This window comes from Vipera ursinii (assembly GCF_947247035.1).
Source record: "Vipera ursinii genome assembly, chromosome: 2".
Classification (NCBI taxonomy): Eukaryota; Metazoa; Chordata; class Lepidosauria; order Squamata; family Viperidae; genus Vipera; species Vipera ursinii.
In genome coordinates, this window is record NC_139513.1 from 167,692,284 (window position 1) to 167,713,686 (window position 21,403).

Below are 21,403 nucleotides of genomic sequence, written 5' to 3' on the forward strand. Positions count from 1 at the left end.
GATGTGGGAACAGCGGGGGCGTCTCATCCTTCCTCCCGCTCCGGATTGATCCCCGTCCCGCCGCCCCTCTTTCTCCAATTTGAGGCCGAAGCCAGTTTCTGAACCAAGAAAGGGGAGTTCAGTGCAAGGGGCCCCAGGATCGAGCTAAATTGCCGGTTAATGCAGAACAGAGAAGACGGGAAAAGTTCCCCAAGAGTTAGAGCAGGAAAGGCGAGGCAACCACTGACCAAGGGGATGGAAATCGTCCGAATCCACGCAAGCGCTCCTCGCAACTGCTTCTTGCCCTGCTTCACCCTCCCCAAATGAAATTAAAACAACCTCTTACCGCCTCGCCCGAGACGCAGGCCGATAAGGCGACGGCGAGCACCATCCACACGTTCCACATTATTCCTGCGTTTGCAGCTCTCGCTGCGGCTGCTGCTGCGCGTGGGGCTGCTGGCCGTCCTGCAGGCGCTGGGCCAGGCCGTCCTGCCGCTGCCCCTCAGCACCGCGCTCACGGCGGCTGCCTGCTGGCTCGTCTCGGCCAGCACCGCCCGGCGGAAGCGCATCCCCGCGGGGGGAAGAGCGGTGCTGGTGACAGGTGAGTCCGGAAGGAAGCCTGAGGCTACAGTTTTCCCAAGTTGCTGGTCCCCAAAAGTTAGGCTCCCCAAGTCTCCTTCCTTCCCTCTTTGCCCCATGTGAGTTTGCTCGAATGTTGCAGCTGCTGGAAGGCCCCGCCAAACAGGAAGCTAAGCCTATACCTTCAGAACTGCAAAAAGCCACATGGTTCCTCGCGGGGCTTCCCGGAACAAGGGGCCGGCAGCCTCAGCCCCAAGCCAGGCCGAGAAGAGCGGCAGGCACGGGGGAGGAGCGGGGCCAGAGGGGGAAAGCAGGCCCAGGGGGCGCCGCCCCTGCCCCAGGCCAGGCTCCGGGAGAACCTTCAGCACAGGCACGCCCCTCTCGCCTTTGTCCGCCAGCCCGCCTCGCTCCCCGGCCTCTCCCAGCGCCTCTGCCGAGCCACTCGCGCGGGAAGCGCCGCTCGGCTTCATGCGGCCCACCCAGCAGTCCCTGGAGAGGCGCACACCACCACCCCCATGAAGGGAAAGGGAAAAAGCGCCTCTCCGCCGTGGCTCCGGGTCCGCGGGCGTGCAGAGGGCGCCGCTCCCTAGCCCGCGAGTTACCTGCAAAGCTTCGCGTGGGGAGAGCCGCCCGACGCTCCCGCCCAGCCATGTCCCGGAGCCGCGCCGGAGATAGCTCGGTTGCACAGGGCGGCCCGGCTTTGCAAGAAAGTACGCTCGACTGATTTGTTTTTTTTTTTTGGCGTATAAGACGACCCGGCGTATAAGACGACCCCCCAACTTTTGAGAAGATTTACAGGGGTTCAAAAGTCGTCTTATACGCCGGAAAATACGGTAACAATTTCCTAATCAGGCAACATCTTTTATGTTTGGGGGGGGGACAAAATCATCATGAATGCACACCCATATAGACAGACAGGAGCATCTTGCAGCTACACAAGCCTGAAAAAAGACGCAGCTATTTTAATGATTTGATGAGAGGAGCTGCTTCGTGCCCTTGTACAATATGCTGCACATTGTACAGAGCTAATACAGGGACTACTTAGCCTGGCCAGTTAAGTACATGGAAGATGCATAGATAGAGCAAGTTAAGCTTGGCTACTTTTAAACTACCTTTGGATTTTTGTTCAGAGCTTAATTTAATGTTTACTTTATGGTTCAGCATAGTTTGTGAATCCAGAACACAATGAAGCCAGTTTTTGACTTTTTGTGAGAAACTAAGAGACACGTAATTTTGACTCTGGGATTGGATGATTAGAGTTATATGCGATTACAAGAGTAATGTGGACTATTGTTAATTTCAGAATAAGAGTTGGATGTATCTTTTATCTATACATGTACAAAAAATGGGAAGCTATTTTTTTTCTTTCCTTTTTCTCGCATTCTTATCTTGCTTTTCGTCTGATTCTTTTTTTTGTTTCTTTTTTCTTGCTTATTTACTTTTTATTCATGTTTTTAAAATTTAATAACATTAAAAAACAGATTAATTCAATAACCAGGTTGTGCTGAGCGAAGGCAGGCATGCAGTTACTTCAAAAAACTGAAATCTAAGCATCTAAGAGTAACATCTTGTAGATACACAAATTGCTGGGCCCTCTTTATGCATGGCTGCGAGCATTCCTGTTTCTCGGATGTGTACTTCAAGACTCAAGAAGCTTTCCTGATGTTGCAAAACCCTCTCTTGCAATTCTGTAAACACTTGCCTGGCCATTCCAATTTTCAGATACAGTAACAATCCGGAAATCCAGAAAACTCTCTAAAAACATATTCCTAGCAAGAAAAGTTGTGAGCTTCTTTGTAAAGCGGCTGCGGAGGCAGGGATGCATTCCAGAGGCCGGTATTCTGATACAAATTTTTCTGAGCAGGAAACCGTTCTAGAAGCAACACGTTAAACTTTGTGGTATTGGGGTCTGCTAAAATAATACATAACGCCAATCTGCCATGAAGTATATAAAGGTAAAGGTAAAGGTTCCCCCGCACATGTGTGCTAGTCGTTTCCGACTCTAGGGGCCGGTGCTCATCTCCGTTTCAAAGCCGAAGAGCCAGCGCTTGTCCGAGGACGTCTCCGTGGTCATGTGGCCGGCATGACTAGACGCCAAAGGCACACGGAATGCTGTTACCTTCCCACCGTAGTGGTCCCTATTTTTCTACTTGCATTTTTACGTGCTTTTGAACTGCTAGGTTGGCAGAAGCTGGGACAAGTAACAGGCGCTCACTCTGTTAACGCAGCACTCGGGATTCGACCAGCCAAACTGCCGACCTTCTGAGCGTCCTAACTCACTGAGCCACCACGTCCCTTGCCATGAAATATATTTACCGATATATTAGATGCTGGGCTGGTAAGCAAGGCTGTTACCGGAAATCACAGCTGGTATAGCATTACAGGTAGTCCTCACTTAACAACAGTTTGTTTTGTGACTGTTCCAAACTACAATGGCACTGAAAAAAGTGACATATGATTGTTTTTCCACACTAAATGAACGTTGCAGCATCTCCATGATCATGTGGTGAAAATTCAGATGGTTGACAACGGACTCATATTTACGACGGTTGCAGTGTCCGGGGTCACGTGATCCCCTTTTGAGACCTTCTGACAAGCAAAGCCAACGGGGAGGCCAGATTCACTTAACAACCGTGCCACTAACTTAACAACTGCAGTGATTCACTGTGGCAAGAACGATCGTAACATGGCTGCAAAACTCAACTTAACAAATGTCTCACTTGACAACAGAAATTTTAGGCTCAACTGCGGTTATAAGCCGAGGACTACCTGTAGTAAATTTAAGATAATCCCTCCTAAAAAGAAAAGAGTTGATAGAAAAAACACAGACAAAATTCCTACGAAGTCCTATGAACTCCCGTGCCTGGTCACCCTATGATTGCCCAAGGCCAACTGAAAGCAGTCCTTGACATTTCCTCCTTTCCTGTAATTGTGACACACTTACACAATCCATATACGAGGAAAGGGAAAGGGGCCCAGACCATCAATTCCTCCCGTTCAGCTCTGGGGAAACTGTAGCCCAAACGACAAAATGGAAAATGTATTATCTGTGGGGCTTAGTTTGTCCACCAGGGACAACAACACAAAAAAAAATGATGCCAAAGTAACAATGGGTGAAAAATGTGTAGTGGTTTATCGGAGCCAGCTTGGAGGAGAGAAGGAGGAGGAGAAAAGAAATACTAATAAAAATACGAAAAGGAGACAACGGGAAAGAGAAAAAACAAGTGTAGCTTAATCAGCCCATTCTTTATTGTTCATGCAAACTTGAGAATGAAGACGTATTCTATCAGCCCACCAGCCCTTACATCCCTCCAGGCAGAGCTTAGCTAAAGGTTTAATTTCAGGGGGGAAAGGAAAACTGCTGTTTCTTTTTTTAACCTTATTCTTCAGACCTTGCGGGATTGTTATTTTTTGTGAATCATCACCATCACAATCATCACCATTGTCTTCCTTTCAAGATACTGGTGGAAATGAACCATGAGGAAATTCCTACAAGAAGCCAAGCAGGCAAAAGGCCTGGCATCTCTTTCAACAGCTCTTGTTCTTAAATTTACCTTTCAGCCATTCCAAAGCACAAGGAAAATGTTTTCGTTTCCTCACCCATTTGTGTCTGCTTAAAGGCCCTTTGAGGTAGCCCTAACTTTGGAAATTCCAACATAAAAAAAAGTCGGCCTTGCCTACCAGCGCAGGGAAGAATAAGGCCCTGGTTACCTCTTTGAACTCACGAGAGTAAAAAGACCAAAGGATCCTATTATGGAAAAGACCCTTAAGGGAATTCCCGGGGTCTGCCCTTACTGGCGACGGAAGGTGGGATTTACTGCTTCGCATAGCTGAAGTCACTAGCCGAGGGAAAAGAAAAATTTTTTTTTTCTTTCCCCGGCTCTGAGCTAGTCACAGCTGAAGTCACTGGCTTGTAAGCGATTTACTTTGAAAGCCCCGCGGTGTGTGACGATGGTCTGTGCATTTGCGGTCTCCTGGATGACAGGTAGTTGCAAATACGCCTGCGCCAAGTCAAGTTTCGCAAAGATGGCGCCGGACCTGATGGCCGCGAGGACGTCTTTCACTGCTGGGACAGGGTAAGCGTGCGAGTTCAAGCGAGCTCGGTTTAAGGTGGCCTTATAGTCGGCGCAAATCCTTATTTGGTCGTTAGGTTTAATTGGGGTTACACGATGAATAGGTTCCAGTTTGTTCAATTACAATCCCCTGAATCCAGGCTAGGATGCTATCCTAAGCAGCATGTAACAGATTATGTCTTTAATTATTTCAAGTCCCAAGCAATAATATATCATCTCACAACTACATATTCAATTAAGATACACTAAAATCTACCTTTACAAATTGTTTCAATGGCTATTAAAAATATATTACAGTCCTCGGCCTCATATTCTTGCCTATATATCCATAGGAAAGTGTGTTGGTTTGTATGTCTTTTGACTGGAAACCACTATTTTTTCCTATTTTTTAAAAAAGTCAAAAATGCTGAGCTGAAAACTGTATCATTATTATACTTGTCCATTCCAAATTGCCTGCAAGGAAAGCTACAAATTTCAAGTTGGAAAGCAGGATTCAGATTGGTAATTTGGATTAGAATTCACAAATAGTTGAAGCAGGTAAAGCAATCCCTAGTGTCTCTTTTCTAAATGGGCGATCAAGACCCTAATCTTACAATAAAGACAGTGAATGCCCAGAAAATTGAAATCTAGCCATTTTGTAGCACCAAGTTATAACCCAGAAAGAATTCCGTGCAATACTCTCCAGTCCTGCTTCTTCGATACAAGCTTCCTAGCAGGGCAGCACACGAGACTACAAAGTAATAGACAGCAGGAAGGATGGAGGTACCTTATGGAGACAATTCTGGAGAAGAAGGAGGAGGTCATCATAAAGGTAATTAGAGTTATGAAGGAACGGCCTGGAAAAAAAAGCAGCCTGGGTATCCCCAATTGTTCAGAGTCAAGACCATGATCCTGTCAAGACCCTTGTGGCAAAAGTTAGCTTATGCTCACTGCCAAATTCAAGTTGGAATAAAGCTGTGCTTGAAGGGGACTTGGTGGAATAACAAGGAAGATATCACTGAGAAATCATGTATTAGCAGCTAGTTCCCATATTCAGTGGCTATTCAACAGCAGAAGTTGAAGTGGGTGGCTAATTGCCTCTGGCTAGAAAAGCTGACTTTTGTCCACTTGCTTCTGGCCACACTCCCTCAGCTCAGCTCCCTACTGCCCCACCTGCTTGATCCTGGCTGGTTTGTGGTTGTGGCCACCGAAGCTGCTCCTCCTCCTCCTGACTTTCCTGCCCGCTGCCACTGTCCCCACTGCATCTGGGCTGCTCCATTCCTTAGAAAGTAGTTGCTTCTAGGGAAGGGAAGGGAAGATGAATTAATGAAGAAAAGCAAACTGTGGAGATGACAAGTAGCAGCCACCCACAAAGGAGCCCTATTACAAAAGCAAGCAGTGCACTAGAATGGCCCGCGTCTTCCTGAAGCCACAGGCCCAACACAAAACCTTCCACTTCCTTGGTCTGTTCCCAAGAGGCACATTTTTCCCTCAAGCACATTCAAGACATCACAAAACAACATAAAGCACGAGGAAGCATATCTTTTCACCCCCACCATCCTCCTGCCCCGCAAAAGAAACTGCAAGGCAGAATAGGGGCACAGCTAGGACAAAGTGGAGGTTTGAAGATCAAGCTGGGGATGTTAAGGCAACTAGGATATTATGTAAGAAATATCAACCCAAAATGGCAGGATTTTAAAGCTGGTATACACAAATATCTAGATCTCAGGACACTGACACCACATTTTTTTACTATAAGTCAAAATAGGGCTGCTTTGACTCACTCAAATATGGGCCGTTCACTGTAGCAGACAATCCATATTCCTCTGTTCTCAACAGAACTACCATAATTTTTCTTAGTTAATACATCTATTTCTAGAAGAAAATTTTTCCGGAGACTCACAACACAAAAAACTCACAAATCTTTCCAAAGAGACTGCGAAGGAACTTATATGCAAGCTTTTTAATTTGCCAGGTTTATGCCACTCTTGGATCAAAATTGTGGAACAGAAGTTCTCAGTTTCTGTTGCTGCAGATAAGAACCCCATAATTATATATATCGTGTTTCCCCAAAATTAAGACCAGGTATTATTTATTTATTTATTATTTAAATTTATATACCGCCCTATTCCCGTAGGACTCAGGGCGGTTTACAGGCAAAATTAAAATACATAGCATACAAAGTTAAAATCAGATTAAAACTATAATTAAATTACAATCCCTGAAATTAAACTAAAACCCAATTAAATTAAATTAAATTAAAACCCCTCAGTCTGGGCCAAACAGCTCGAGGAACCAGGTTTTCAAGTCCCGGCGAAATGAACGAAGGTTGGGGGCAGTCCTGAGTTCCGTGGGAAGTTGGTTCCATAGGGCCAGCACGCCCAGTTTATATTATATTATATTATTTTTTTCTCCAAAAGATGCATTAGGGCTTATTTTACAGTTAGGTCTTATTTTCAGGGAAATTATAGTACTAAATGCATCCGTCTCACTGACGATCTTAACTGGGGCTTATTTTTGGGATGGGGTTTGTATTACCAACATCCTGAAAAATCATGCCAGGGCTTATTTTCCGGTTGGGTCTTACTTTGGGGAAAACATGGTAAGAATAGTAAAAGACTAGTTTTGTTTTTATACAAAGGCCAGAAGTAGTCTTCCAAGATATTTTTCTTTTACAATTCTTGTCTTTTTCTGTAAGATACTTAGCTAGCATGCACATTTTCTTTCTTCCAACTCATCTATCTTCCAAAACACTTTTTAAATATCTTTCTTTATTTTTGCTACAGATTGGAGCAGATCTCTTATTTATATGTCCAGACAGGATAGCAAGTGAATGAGATAATAAAGTCAGGAATAGTGATCAAAGATAGGTCAATGCTTAAAGCCACCCAGGGCAAAGTTTATGGAATATCAAATACAGCTGGGGCATTAGAACAATAGAGTGTTTATGAATATACTGTATGTCCTTGCTCAAGTATTTTTCTGGGTCTCTCCATCTTTATGGTTGAAGAAAAAGATGACCGTATCCAATTCACCTTAGTAGATACCTAAGAGTCCATGCATCTCTTTTTGTATTCCCTCTATGTTTGCCGCTTACTCATTTCACTTATACAAATAGATGCAGCTTATAATGCTTAGTCGTGCACGCAAACACCCGTTCCAAAGTCATGCCAAGTGCAGATATTTCATTAGGTAAAGAATTTATCATTTTGAGAATCTCAGCCTTCTACATTCAGCAGATTAAAACTGCTTTAGCAAGTGTGCATAAAGAAACACTTCTAAGTAGCTAATCCAAGTTATAACCCCAGCCACTAACGCTGTATGATCAGCTTGCTCAAAAAAAACCATGTAAATCCTATGTGGTCAGGCCAACACAGAATCAAGAGAACAAACTCTTTCCTGCTGGCGCCTCCTTAGTTCTTACAACTTTTACAACTCTACAGCAGGGGTGTCAAACTCGCAACGTCATGTGATGTGTCACGATGTATCGTGACTTTTTTCCCCCCATTGCCGGCAATGGGGTGGGCACAGTTTCAGCATGACGACCTTGGGCCAGCAGTTTGGCACCCCTGCTCTACAGCTATTCAGCTCAGAGTTAAAACCCACCATTGCAGTCAAATAAATGGGTGCTGAATTCATTTCTCCATAAGGAAGTAAAGAAACTGGAGTTAGCCTTGGGAAGCAGTTAAATCCTGCTTGAATTCCAACTTTCTCCAAATCTAAATGTTGGCTACATTCAGGAATAAATACTGAGCTGAAACAACTGGTCAAGCTGGTTTTTTTCATAATATTTATGCCACTTAAAATAATGTTCCTTGGTTAATCAGGTGAAGATTGGACTGTATTATGATTTTGCCAGTTCCAGAGCAAGGTATTTAACCTGATCTTGCAATAAAGATTAAAATACAGCAAAAAATCATCCAGGTATGATAAAACAGGGAAAAGATAATATAAGGTTTATTAAACAAACAGTACTGAGACAGGGAAATATTTTATTGTCTGTCCAAGGTCAGACTTAAGACACCTGGAGATAAGAGTCAAAACATGTAAAAGCAAGTAGGCTTTATATAACATCAGATAAATCTGCACAAAATCTTCTAGACAAATCACACATGGCTGGGTTTACACAGCAACAGATCATTAAAAAAACAAATTTTGACTTAGCACAATATGGTAATCTCCTCAATTGTGTTTAATGAATGAAACACAAATATGTCCTTTTCCTTGTTTGTTGAACCAAACCTTATTAGTCAGGCAACCTATCAAAAAGTTTATTTAAAGTTTTCCAACTTAATTTTTTAAAGTTTGTATTCTTATAACTCAATTAGGGAATAAAGTGTAAAAAAAGACATCAAGAATATAAATCATAGCTCCTGATTAATGATGAAGTTGGCACACACACACACACACACACACACACACACCGCCGTAATATATATCTGAACACCAAATCTGAATGACAAACATAATTCCTGCTCTTTGAAACGAACTGAACTAGGCAGTGCTTACTGACTGCAAAAACTATTAATTTCAATCTTTCAATAGTTACAGCATCAATAAGAGGAAAAGTGGACTCTTTCGAAAGTCATTTTATGTATTCATTCAATCATACAATGCCAAATCAGCAGGGACTGCTTCATAGCAGGAAGTCCTGGATCCAAAAGGAGCAAAGCTTGTTATGTCTAAAAGAAAGATCCTACAAATCCAATCCAGAGAAGTGTGACCAAACTCAGAGAGTCTCCACCAGTGCAGGGCAAAGAGTGAGGCTGGAAGTAAAAAAAACAATAGCTTCCAAAACAACAGTGTTCCATTACAGATCATTTTAAATATATATATATTAAATATAACAATACAAATACGAACTAAACAATATAAAAGGGGAAAAAATAGAAGGTTCAGAAAAGAAAAAAATAGAAAGAAAAATAGAAAAGAAAAAAGAATGCAGTATAAAGAAAAAAAGCATTTCCCTTTCTTCCTAAGTATAAACAATTTTAATAATTTGTCACTTTCTCTTGAAATACAACAAATGATCTCTTCTTCCTATCTCCTATTTCTTATCTATATACAAATACTCAGTCTCCTCATTTCCATCCTGATATCATCAAGTCCATTAAGAGATAACAATGTATCTATTTCCTGACCAAATAAACCATCATTATATTCCTTACTTTTACTTCTAACAATCTTGATCTGAAGTGTCTGGAACCTGATCTTTTATTTTTTCTTTGCCTTTTCTCACAAAATTCTTTAAAGCTTTAACAAACCTCTTCAATAAATCCATTATAGGAAAATTATCCAGGTCACTTCCTTGGTTTAGTATTTATATACCTCACATAATCATTAAGATACCAATTTCTTTGTATATCCAATGCAACATCTTTTTCCATGGCATTCCTGTAGCCTGTATTTTTTAAAAATCCACTTCAAATCAATCTCATCTTGCCAAGTAAAATTTGTTCTCCTCCCACAATAGCTTTTACACACAGCCTATCTAGAGAGGCACACACCCTTAAATTCTGTAAAACATATTGATCCAAAGAATTGCACTGGATGCCAGTTGGGTTTTAGATCCTATTCAAGGTGTCGAGTGTGACCTATAAAGCCCTACATGGTACGGGCCCCTCAGGCTACCTATGGAACAGTCTTTGTCCCATTGTGGTTGGTGCCGAGAGTCCCCTCTTTGTCTTTTTAATTAATTTCTAACAGAGTTTAATAATCTTTGACTCCTTTTAAATTCTACATTTTCTAAATTCGTAATTGTTATATGGTGTTTTTATATTTTAACAGTTTATTGTACACCGCCCAGAGCCTCTCCCCAAGAGAGATGGGCGGCTAAAAAATGTGAATAAAAATAAAATAAATAAATCCCTACTTCCTTCAAACTCATGTGATCAATCTATATAAACCAAAGGAAGTGCATACAGTGGCAGTACTGCTTTAATTTAATGAGTCTGCCATCGTTAATTAATGTACATATTCCCGCTTTGTGCATGTGATCAGAGATACTTTGTTTGGGCTAAAACAGGAACACGTATAGAGGAGTTACTGACTGCATTCCCTATAACACCTTTAATATTGTCTGGCAATTTTAAAGCAGGAATTGTTCTAACAACAAGGGAAAATGAATTATAATAGCTTTTTCCCGTCGTGTTATTTTGTCACTGCGACCAGATCAATATTAAAAGAAAAGATTTCAAATGCAAATCAATTAGAATCTGCTATTCACCTCCAGGAGGTATTTATAAACAATTCAATTTCAGGCCGCCCATCCCTGGAATAAAGAAACCCAAGTTGACCAATCCTGACAATATACAGACTTGAGATCTGACAATTCGACAACATGATTTTGAAAAAAATGCACATACTGCAATGAGACCTACAACATGCAAGGCTTTGTTAGTATGAGCTCTTGGTACCCACTCTTAGCACAGAGAAGCATGAAATGGCTTACAAAATACTACAATCTACAAGTAGCAAAGTGTAGATAGAGAGCACAATACAACAGATGAGAGGGTACACCAACCATTGCAAATTGCAGACATTGCCTCCAGCGGCACTTCTGGTGCTTGAGGTTCTTCCCTCCAAATTTGGGCTTGTCACAACAGAAATCACAGCGGCCGCAGTCTGTTTTCAGCAGGCAGGCTTCACATTCACCACACGTCTGGTTTTGCTGATTTTTGGAGGAATGCTACAAGGAGAAAAAGGGAGGTATCATGCCAGGAAGAATGTGTTGCCAAGCCTAGGACAGTATCTAAATAATCCAGTTATTTCTGAAAGGCGCAAAGTTCACAAGCTTTGTACTATGCGAGAATTAGGAAATAAATCTCCCTCAAATGCAACTGAAGCATAAACAATTCAACCAACTTGCATAGGTAAGTGTCTATGAAGATTCTCAGTCATCCGGGTCATGGATGTCCCAAAGGTGCTTTTTCAAGAGACAACTGGACTTTCTTTGTTTTTCCTTGAAAACATTTCGCTTCTCATTCAAGAAGCCCAGAACTGAAGAAGCTTCTTGGATGAGAAGCAAAACATCTTCAAGGAAAAATAAAGAAAGTCCAGTTGTCTCTTGAAGAAAGCACCTTTGGGACATCCATGACCTGAATGACTGAGAATCTCCATAGACAATTCAACCAACTCTATTCTTTTTCAGAAACCTTAGAACCGCTGCGTATTGCAGGAATTTTTAAACAATGAAGCCAATTGTTGTTGTTGTTTTGTTGTTGTTGTTTTGAAAATCAAGGAAATGAAATGTTCCCTGGACCCAGAATGACCAATGTAGCTCTTACAGTCTAATAAGAAAGAGAGATTCAAACCTATACTTCAGAAGAAGACAGCTGCAACATTCCTTGCCTTATTATAGCTATACCAGTGATCACTGAGATAAGGACACAGATCCTTCATATCAAGTTTTAGCTGCTCAGCGTTATGTAAATTCAACTTGTACAACATGCTGGTTGGGTCTACTATAATCAGAGGGTGCTGCCTAGAAGAATCACATAAGTATTAAGATGAAAAGTAATCTCCAAAGTTTGTAGGAGTCTACTCCGTACACTCATATCTTCCTTTTCTTTCTTACGTCCTGTATTTGTCAAGAATTACTGTTCAAAAGATTATTGAAATTAGATCAGTTATTTTATTGCTGTCTCTGCCTCTCTGGGGAGTGACAGACTTACGAAACTCTTCAAAGCAAGTTCTATAGCTACTCATTTTCCTTCCTCCCACTTTGGATACTCATAGCCCATTGGATCCCAATGCAGAATCTGTTTTGTGCTTCCCCTGGGACTGTGGATTCGCTTTGTAGCGGATTCCACTAGTCCTGACGAGTTCACCTATTTAACCTGCTTGCCCAATCTGTTCATTCAAAATTGGCCACGTTCCAGATAAATCAGAAAACCAAAAAAAAAAGAAAAAAAAAAAAAAGAAACACATTTTACCACACTGTTCTTGAGTTTAGCCACAGGATGCTTGGGAGGATGGCCCACTTTCTTCCTCTCTTTCGCCACTCCCAATTGCTTCTTCTGTCGGGAGGAACCCAACATAAGTTAGTGGCTGGGAGGACTTGAAATTCTTGTTCCCCAAGACATTTTTAATTCAGAAAAGTTGGAGAACATTGCGGCGTTCTTCTCCCACTGACAGACTCTCTCTGCAGTTTGTTTGGTGTACTTTGAAGTACAAAAAAGACCCAGCATTACACGCCTTGTATCATAGCATAGCCAAATGAAATGAGTAAAGGACTGATTAGGGGAGAGGATTCCAAGAAGAGTTATGGAGCAGCAGTGATTCTGACACCTTTTATTAATACCATCTAGATTTTAAACATGTGCACTTAATGCTCGATTTATGACCACAATGGAGCCCAAAATTTCTGTTGCTAAGCAAGGCGGTTGCTAAGCGAATTTTGCCCCATTTTATGTCCTTTCTTGCCACAGTTGTTAAGTGAACCATTACAGTTGTTAAGTTAGTAACAGTTGATAAGCAAATCTGGGTTCCCCAGGGGGAAGCTGCAATGGTCAAAAGTGTGAAAAACAGTCACAAATCACTTTTTTCAGTGCTGCTGTAACTTCAGCCGCTAAACGAATGGCTGTAAGTTGAGGACTACCTGTATAACGTAATTGATTTTGAAGAACAAAGCCTTGCTTATAGTTATTTTTTTTTGTTTTGAATCAACAACAAAAGGGTTTTCTTCTAGGAAGAATCTCTCAAGAGAACAAAAGAGAGAAGTAATTCTAGCAGCCAGCTAAATTAAAGGCCAGCTGAATATGGCTTCCAAGGAAGAATCTTGGATTGAAACTGAAATAATGCTTCATGGGAAACAAATGAACAAGCTCACAATTTAAGTTAACACCTTATCAAATTTTGTTTGTGAGAGCCCACTGCTCACAACTCAGATTCAACGATTCTGAACAAAAAAAACCCTTTTCTCTATGGCCTTTAAAATCTCTTATAGACTGCAGCATAGTTTAAAACCCTGCTTTATCGCATACTATTTTATTCAGTTTAATGTTCAGATTCTTTCAAAAGGGAAAAAAAAGTCAGTGGGAAACAGGCATAGTGCAAAGCAAATTGCTAGATTATAGCATTGCCTTTATTTCTAAAGAATGGCTCTGAATTCCACAATCCCACTGAGAAGAGGGGGGCTCCATCTGCCCCCTCCACAAAAAGGCATACAGAGTATGTCCTGGAGATGATAAGTTCCCTCTCCACCTTTTATATACATTTTAAATAGAAGCTGTTTTAGATTCGGGTACAGTACACTGGAATGCGTCTTCCTCCTACTGCTGCAAAGCCCACCCAGACTACTCTTAGCAGTTCCTAGCACTGTTGTTCCTCAAACTTGTTAAGAGTCCCAAACTGTTCCAGTATACAATCCCAACTACTTGGTTGGGCTGTTAAGTAGATACAGAGAGTCTGTACTTTGGGTCCTTAGTGTAGTTGACCCCTGCTTCTACTGATATGTAGCGTCCATTCTTCTGCTGCTAATATCAGTGCCTCAGTGCTATCTTTCACTCCAGCCCTTTCCAGCCACTGGAAGAATTTCCCAATGTCTGCCATTTCACTATCTGTCAATGGTACATCCCATGCGGGGTTTTGTTTTGCCCTGGCACTTCCTCTGGTTGATCTTCCTACCATGTCTGCTTCTTCTTCAGGCATTCTCTTAGCAGCTTATCTTTGGCGCACTATTAAGATGTATTCCTGGATGCTCTGAGTTTTATCCAAGATAGTGCACCACTAGACCCAGCCCACCCTCTTTCCTTCTGATGTACAGTCCCTGGGTGTTGGGATGGAAACCTCCATACATAGGAGCTTCCAGGTCTCGACATGGGCAGCTTCCATACCCTCCTTTAACCAATTCACCATATTGGCAGGGTTGACCATCAGGTTGTATCTGTTGATGATATGGAACTTGTTCTTCACATTGAGCTGTCTCTTCATAACCTGTCTAATCTTTGGTGGTATTTGGATGTTGCCATTTTTCTTGCCTCCTCATTGTGATTCCCATGTCACTATGGGATACCAATGTATGTGTAGCTGGTCTGTATGTCTGCTATGTGGCTCACTGGTAGTCCCACTGCACAATCTTAACTATCTTCCCTCTCTTTAGTACGATCTAGCCACTTCTCTGAATGAACTCCCAATGTCCTCCCTGTAGATCAATGTCAGGTGGATCTGTGAGTAGATGCCTTATTCATTCGTAGCATACAGCTTTATGTCATCCATACAGATCATAGTTTCACTCTTAAACTGGAAAAATTTGGAACTCCGATTTAATATATGTTGATGGCAGCAAGACTACTCTACACACAAAAATGGAAGAATTTCTTGATTCCCACCATGGATGATTGATTACAAAAGCCGATGGAGTTAGCAGAGATGGCTAAATTGACTGTGCTGATAAAAGAAGAATATAAATACTTTTGTTTCTACTTGGAAACCACTTCTGGACTTTGTGCTTGAGGTGGGGAAAAAATGTTACTTTGATTTTGGGTTTTACTGATTAACCTCTGAGTTGCCATGATTTTAGCCATTAACCTCATTTTATGGGAGGTGTCTATAATAGTGGTTATATACTGCTGTTGTTCTTGATCATACAGCCAAGCATCTCCAGGATTACAGTGGCTGTAAGGTATATCAGTTCATTGGTTTGAGTTATGGCGATAGTAGGGTGCTAGTGAGAGCTCTATTGGCAGCCTCTTATGTACTATTTGATGGCACTTCTCCACTGAGCCTTGGTAATCAGCCCTGAGAGCTGACTGTAGCTAGTTTATCCATGATCTTGTGCCTCATATTAGCTGCTCTGAACCATGGTGGAGCAGTAGTTAGAATGCCATATTGCAGGCTAACTCTGCCTACAACCAGGAGTTCGATCCTGACCGTCTCCATATTGATTCAGCCTTACATCCTTCCGAGGTCTGAAAAATGAGAACCCAGATTGTTGGAGGCAATACGCTGACACTATAAACAGCTCAGAAAGTGCTATAAAGCACTATGGCACCATATATAAGTGCTCTTGCTCTTGCTCCTGAAGGGGATGACAGTGACATTCCAACTACAGGTGTTGGTTGCACATCCAATAGTTCTTCAAAGTGTTCTTGAGTCTGGAATGTAATGCGTAGTTAGTCTACCTCAAGTTGTGAGAGCAGTTTCCTCTTCACTATGTTCAAGCACTGGGTAACTGTTTCTCAGTTAGCGTGGATACAGGTCTTTTATCTATAGTTCCTTCATATGCTACTGCTGTTGTAGCAGTAGCATTCCATCAGTTCCTGGTTCTCTGATCTCATCCATGTATGGTTTGTTCCAGTAGACCACTTAATTATCAGATTGTCCTGGTTCCTTAGCATCTGACACAGATTGTATTAATCCAGACAACCTCCAAGTCAGCATGACTCTTCTAATTCACGTAACCTCATATCTGAGGTAGGAAGATGAAACATTAGGGGTTCTTTTTCCAGAGACTACCAGTAAGGTAGGTATTAACCAGGATTGAAACCCCAGTCTCTCACATCCCAGGCGGTACTCTAACCACTACGTCATCCAGACACTCTAGAGATATCTGAAGTTCCATCAATTACTCTATGAAACTACTTGGATCCTAACGCAATAGGAACTTTTGTCAGTTTCAGCCAGTTTTAAGAATACAAAAAAATTCAAATGAGCAAGTTAGTTGGAGCTGAAGCAATACTTGTCATGCAAGACTAGTCTTTCCTTAAACCTGAATCAAATATATACCTAAGTAATGAGAGAGCTAACCAGATCAAATGTTATTTCATGCTCCATGTTACTTTCCCTTCAAACCTGTCAAAAAAGAATTCAGTCTCAGATCCCAGATTATGCTGTACTGAAATGCTGACTTCTCTTTGCTTCAGAATTCTCCACTGAAGACCACTAATACTTTCTCTCTCTTTCTCTTTCCCATTTTGAGGAAACCTATTGTGTTCTGGTATTATTGGTTCAGAAATTCCAATATTTCCCATAATTTCTAAGGGACCAAACTGAAATATACTTTCAACATTTTGAAATAAAGTAACTTCAGTCTTTGCCAAACTAGAAAAGGTCAGAACATTTCATCACTGTTCAAAGGAGCAGAAATATATAGTACAAGTAGGATTAATGTAGGGATGGTTCCATTTTATAACTCCTTCACTAGAAAACATTCAAGATTCCTGTGTCTAAGTGGATCTGGATTTCCCCAAACACTATGCCACAGGAATATTTACTGTTCACTTTGCAAGAGAAACCAGCCTATTTGATATATATATATTTACCCTTTTGCATACATACCCTATGCCTTACAAGAGGATTGCCTCCTGGATCCCTTTGTATGATAGGTTTCCATTTCTAGAATAAGAAGGACAGAACAAGTGATAGAATTAACAAACGGAAATTATAATCTAAGTGGAAACATAGGAGACATCCAAAAATGAGCAAAAAGAAGTGGACAGAAAGAAAGGTATGAAGTAAGGATAAGGTGGCTTCCCCAACTCCTGTAACTTAACCGAGTGCATGTTCTGAAAGAGTTTTTCAAAATTTTGTGTGTGAGTAAAGGGAAAAAGTTAATTTCTAAATGAGGAATAGAAATAATTAAAAAAACTGCTTTATAATTATATAAAAAATTACCCCATCTATTGCACTTAGTTCAGAAAAAAAAGAAAGTATTTTCAAATGCTCTTCCGTTGATATGTGTTCCGCCCAATTTCCAGATTTAACAATTGAACATTTTGAAGAACATTGGGGGAAAAGTGATTCTGAATTATTTTATCTTTTAGAATGAGTGCAGCATATGTTGTGATTCAATTTTGCTCAACCCACATGCATAAATTATAGCTTTTAGGTAAGGCAATTTATATTATGGTACTAATCTAATATCCAAATATGGTGCTATCTTGTAATTCTGTGGTCGTATTTTTTTAAATTATATATATACATACACAAACACAAACACCCTTTTTTTCTTCCTTCTTGAATGGCAATAACAAAAATGCACGTGCTTATGCTTGTCCTTTTTATTCACTTGCAAGGAAACAACCCTATGGCTTAGTTCTTTATAGGTGTATAGATAAAAAGGTAAAGGTTCCCCCGCACATGCGTGCTAGTCGTTTCCGACTCTAGGGGCCGGTGCTCATCTCCGTTTCAAAGCCGAAGAGCCAGCGTTTGTCCGAGGACATCTCCGTGGTCATGTGGCCGGCATGACTAGACGCCAAAGGCGCACGGAACGCTGTTACCTTCCCACCGTAGTGGTCCCTATTTTTCTACTTGCATTTTTTACGTGCTTTCGAACTGCTAGGTTGGCAGAAGCTGGGACGAGTAACAGGCGCTCACTCTGCTACGCGGCACTCGGGATTTGACCCGCCAAACTGCCGACCTTCTGATCGACAAGCTCAGCGTCCTAACCCAATGAGCCACCGCGTCCCTTAGGTGTATAGATAGCAAGGCATTTATGCCTTTCAAGAGATAATCTTTGATATCTGGGAGTAACCCATTTCTGCATGCACCAGCCTTTGTCTCTATAGACTGGGGCTTTACCCCAAAGAAGTTCAATGTGAACTTTAATCATCTTCAATCCCCAGACCATTATGCAAATTTCCCTAAAAGAACAGGTATGCAGACCACTTACTGCGGTGGCAGAGTGCCTCTGTTGGGGATGGCCTGGGGCCAACTGAGCCTTTGGAAATTGCCCACCCTGACAGCCAAAGAAATGAAGACAGCAAAGAAAATGAGAACAAAGATAGTGTGCTCAAAGATATTGGAAAGATCCTTGCCTGAAACTTCTTTATAAGAAAGCTCTTCAATTTTTTCATTAAGTTAATAGTGTGCTGATGGAAATGTTCCATAAAGCACATTCAAAAAAATAGGTAATATATTGCATTCCATACTGACCTAGAAGACTGACAGTGTGAGGCCCATTTTCCTAATTCTAGCAGCCTTAGAGAGTTTATAAAGAACTAGAAACCCATGCTGCTTGGGCCATCATTTCAGAGATATTTCCTTATCTAAACAAACAAAAAACAGAAAGACCAAGGGCAGGCAAAAAAAAAAAAACAGTAGAGATAGGAGCAACTTCCATGCTCCTACCAGCTTCCCCATTGTGTTTCCTTGTGGGAATATGGCAGGAAGCATAGAAATTTCCCTTCCTTCCTTCCCTTCCCTTTCCAGCAGGCATCAGGATGGGACTTATTCTAACAGACCGAGGAAGAAAAACAAGGGATGAATAAAGACATACAAAGCTGAAGGAGCAACAAGAACTTCTAACTCCAAGTTCATTGTTAGTCAGATTCAATATAATTGTTTCCCAAGAACCTTGTGCTATCCAATGTTAGACTAAAGCAGGGGTAGGCAACCTCGGCTCTTTGATGACTCATGGACTTCAACTCCCAGAATTCCTGAGCCAGCTTGGCTGGCTCAGGAATTCTGGGAGTTGAAGTCCATGAGTCATAAAAGAGCCGAGGTTGCCTACCCCTGGACTAAAGAAATGTGCCTGACCTAAGACAGAGGACACAGAAACCAAGCTCCTGTTGGTCAAAACATTACATTACAGTTTTGCACTAGCTTCCAGTGTTTATCATCCTTGAAATTAAATCCACCTCATAAACTGGTCTGCTTCCAGTATCAACATATATAACTAAGGGCAGGGGTGGGAGTGGAGATTCAGATCCCTGTAGAACATTAACTGTCATTTTTATTTGCATGAAGTAGAGCCACTCACTGTGGTTAAAGTTGGCTTTTTCTGCCCACACTGTTTTGGGGTGAAGACATTCTTTGCTGAAGATTCCTGGGATCAACCGAGAAACATAAGGGCCAAGTTGTAGCGAATCAAAGAGAAAAATCTATGCATAGATGCACACACCGCAAAGGCTTCTTCCCAAAAACAAAGATGGGAAGCCATGCACAAAAGCCACTTTCCGACTCACTACGTGCCACATTCCAATCTGCACAGGCACTATGAACGAAGAAGCAATCCACAATGGAAAAGGGATGTTGTGGCTTGGGAGACAAAGAGTTCCCTCTGTAATCCCGCTTGGCTGGCTGTAGCTTTGCCACTCTCTCTTGCTGCTGATTCATTCAAAACTCACGTTGGAGCCAGAAAACCACGCAAGCAGAACAGAGGAGCAAAAGAGCCGAACAAAATGAAGTGGAATGAAAGGGAGCAAAGGAAAGTCACATAGCAGGTACTTACTGCTATAGGTTTCTTCAAGTTGCAGCTGTCCTTCTTGGGTGGGATTTTTTTCTGGAAGGATCAAGAGCCATTTAGTGCTAGAATGACAAGGTTAACATGCACCTCAGATACATTTAATTTTTAGGAATCACTCCTGTGGAATCTGTATTCATTGAAGTCTTTGACCAGGGATCTCAGATTCAGGAGAAAAGCATGCTGTGATTATTTCCAGTTAATGCAGCCACGCATTATTAAATTGAATTCTTACATTTCCAGATCATTTCCATACAGAGCAAAGGTTTTTACAGACCCAGGAGAAAGGCATTTGAGCACACAAAGGTCTAATTGTTAGACTGGAATCCACAGATTTTAAAGTTCATATCAAACACACCAAAAATTCAAAATGATCTTTATATATCCTGAGGGAATGTTCCTTACATAACTCTTCCTTAGGGATTATACAGCCCAAGATTCTTTTTATGGCTGCATGTTTCAGAGAGAAGGGAATTGGCCAGCATACGGAAACTTCATCTTCATCTTGGTATACTTGAGGAGCAAGTTTAGTTTCTCCTTGGATGTCCATAAAGTCCATGATGACTGTTTATATGTAGCTTTGGATCATTTTACTCAGTACATAAATAAGTGTACTGTTTTTCATTCATTTGGTTTAATTGAATTCTCTTTATTTAATTTTAGGACATGTGGAGAAGAGATCACATTTTAGGGTATATTTACACAGAAATATTGGAAATTCAAAAGGAGTTACAAACATTTAAGCACCACCTTATTTATAATGCTCTAGTTACTAAAAAAAAAGATACACCAGGTATCAACAGCTTATCCTCAGCCTCTAGAAATCGTAACTGAAGTTGCTGTTATAGTACTACTTACTTGAAAATCAGTTCTATGTCAAATAGGCCTTGTATACAAAATATTCATGAATAATTAGGTTTTTCTCTGAATTCCTTCATGCTTTTCAGTGTAAGTTAGGCTAGAAGCTCATATCTTTATAAATAAAAGCAAAGTTTCAGGAGGCAAACATCTTATATTAGCACCATATACTTTTATTCCCCTTCAGAATAGCAATGTAATATAATTGAGCATACCCCGTCTGGTTTATACTAATAGTATTCTTAAGCTAGAGGACCCAATAACGGTTCATTCCAGACTAACAAAAAAGTCACAGTTAAGAATAACGGTATGTACAACAATATTGAAAGAAAATGCCTCAGAGCCTACGTAGTCCAGAAGTAAGTCTGAAAAGAACAGCATAAATTCTGAAAGGCAAAAAGCATTGAACAAAGAATCATACATGTCATAATAAAGATGAACTAAAATGTTTTTAGAAATATCCTTATGTCAGCTGGCCCTCTCACAACTGTCTCCCTATTCACGAAAATGCCAGCTACAAGGATTTTGGGGCATGGCAGGATTCTATCTTATCTGGATTCTCAACGTTCACCTCTTGGCTAAGCTACTCTACCAAGGTACTAAAGACTCTTGATTGGGAACAGTTTGAATGGATGCGGGAGTGCCAGATTGACCTGTGAGTCAAGAAAGTTCTTGTGCAGGCTCCTGCATCGGGCATTCCCAATGTTACTAAGCTGCTTACATTGTATGTGTCTGAAAACAAAGGAATGGC

At 41.2% G+C, this 21,403-nt stretch overlaps 1 protein-coding gene across 6 annotated transcripts in view; it reads right to left on the bottom strand.

The window, feature by feature from the left end:
- Window positions 1-21,403, bottom strand: part of LOC310634273 (methyl-CpG-binding domain protein 1-like) — an 86,292-nt gene that overhangs the window by 15,293 nt on the left and 49,596 nt on the right. For 5 of the 6 annotated variants that reach the window (XM_083352483.1, XM_083352486.1, XM_083352485.1 and 2 more), the window contains 4 exons: window positions 19,783-19,833; window positions 19,312-19,377; window positions 16,890-16,946; window positions 11,134-11,298 (listed from right to left, as the gene is read on the bottom strand). In XM_083352483.1, the coding sequence (XP_083208609.1) occupies window positions 11,134-11,298; window positions 16,890-16,946; window positions 19,312-19,377; window positions 19,783-19,833 (339 nt within the window). The remainder of the gene's footprint in view (window positions 1-11,133; window positions 11,299-16,889; window positions 16,947-19,311; window positions 19,378-19,782; window positions 19,834-21,403) is intronic. The other variant, XM_083352487.1, reaches the window with a different exon arrangement.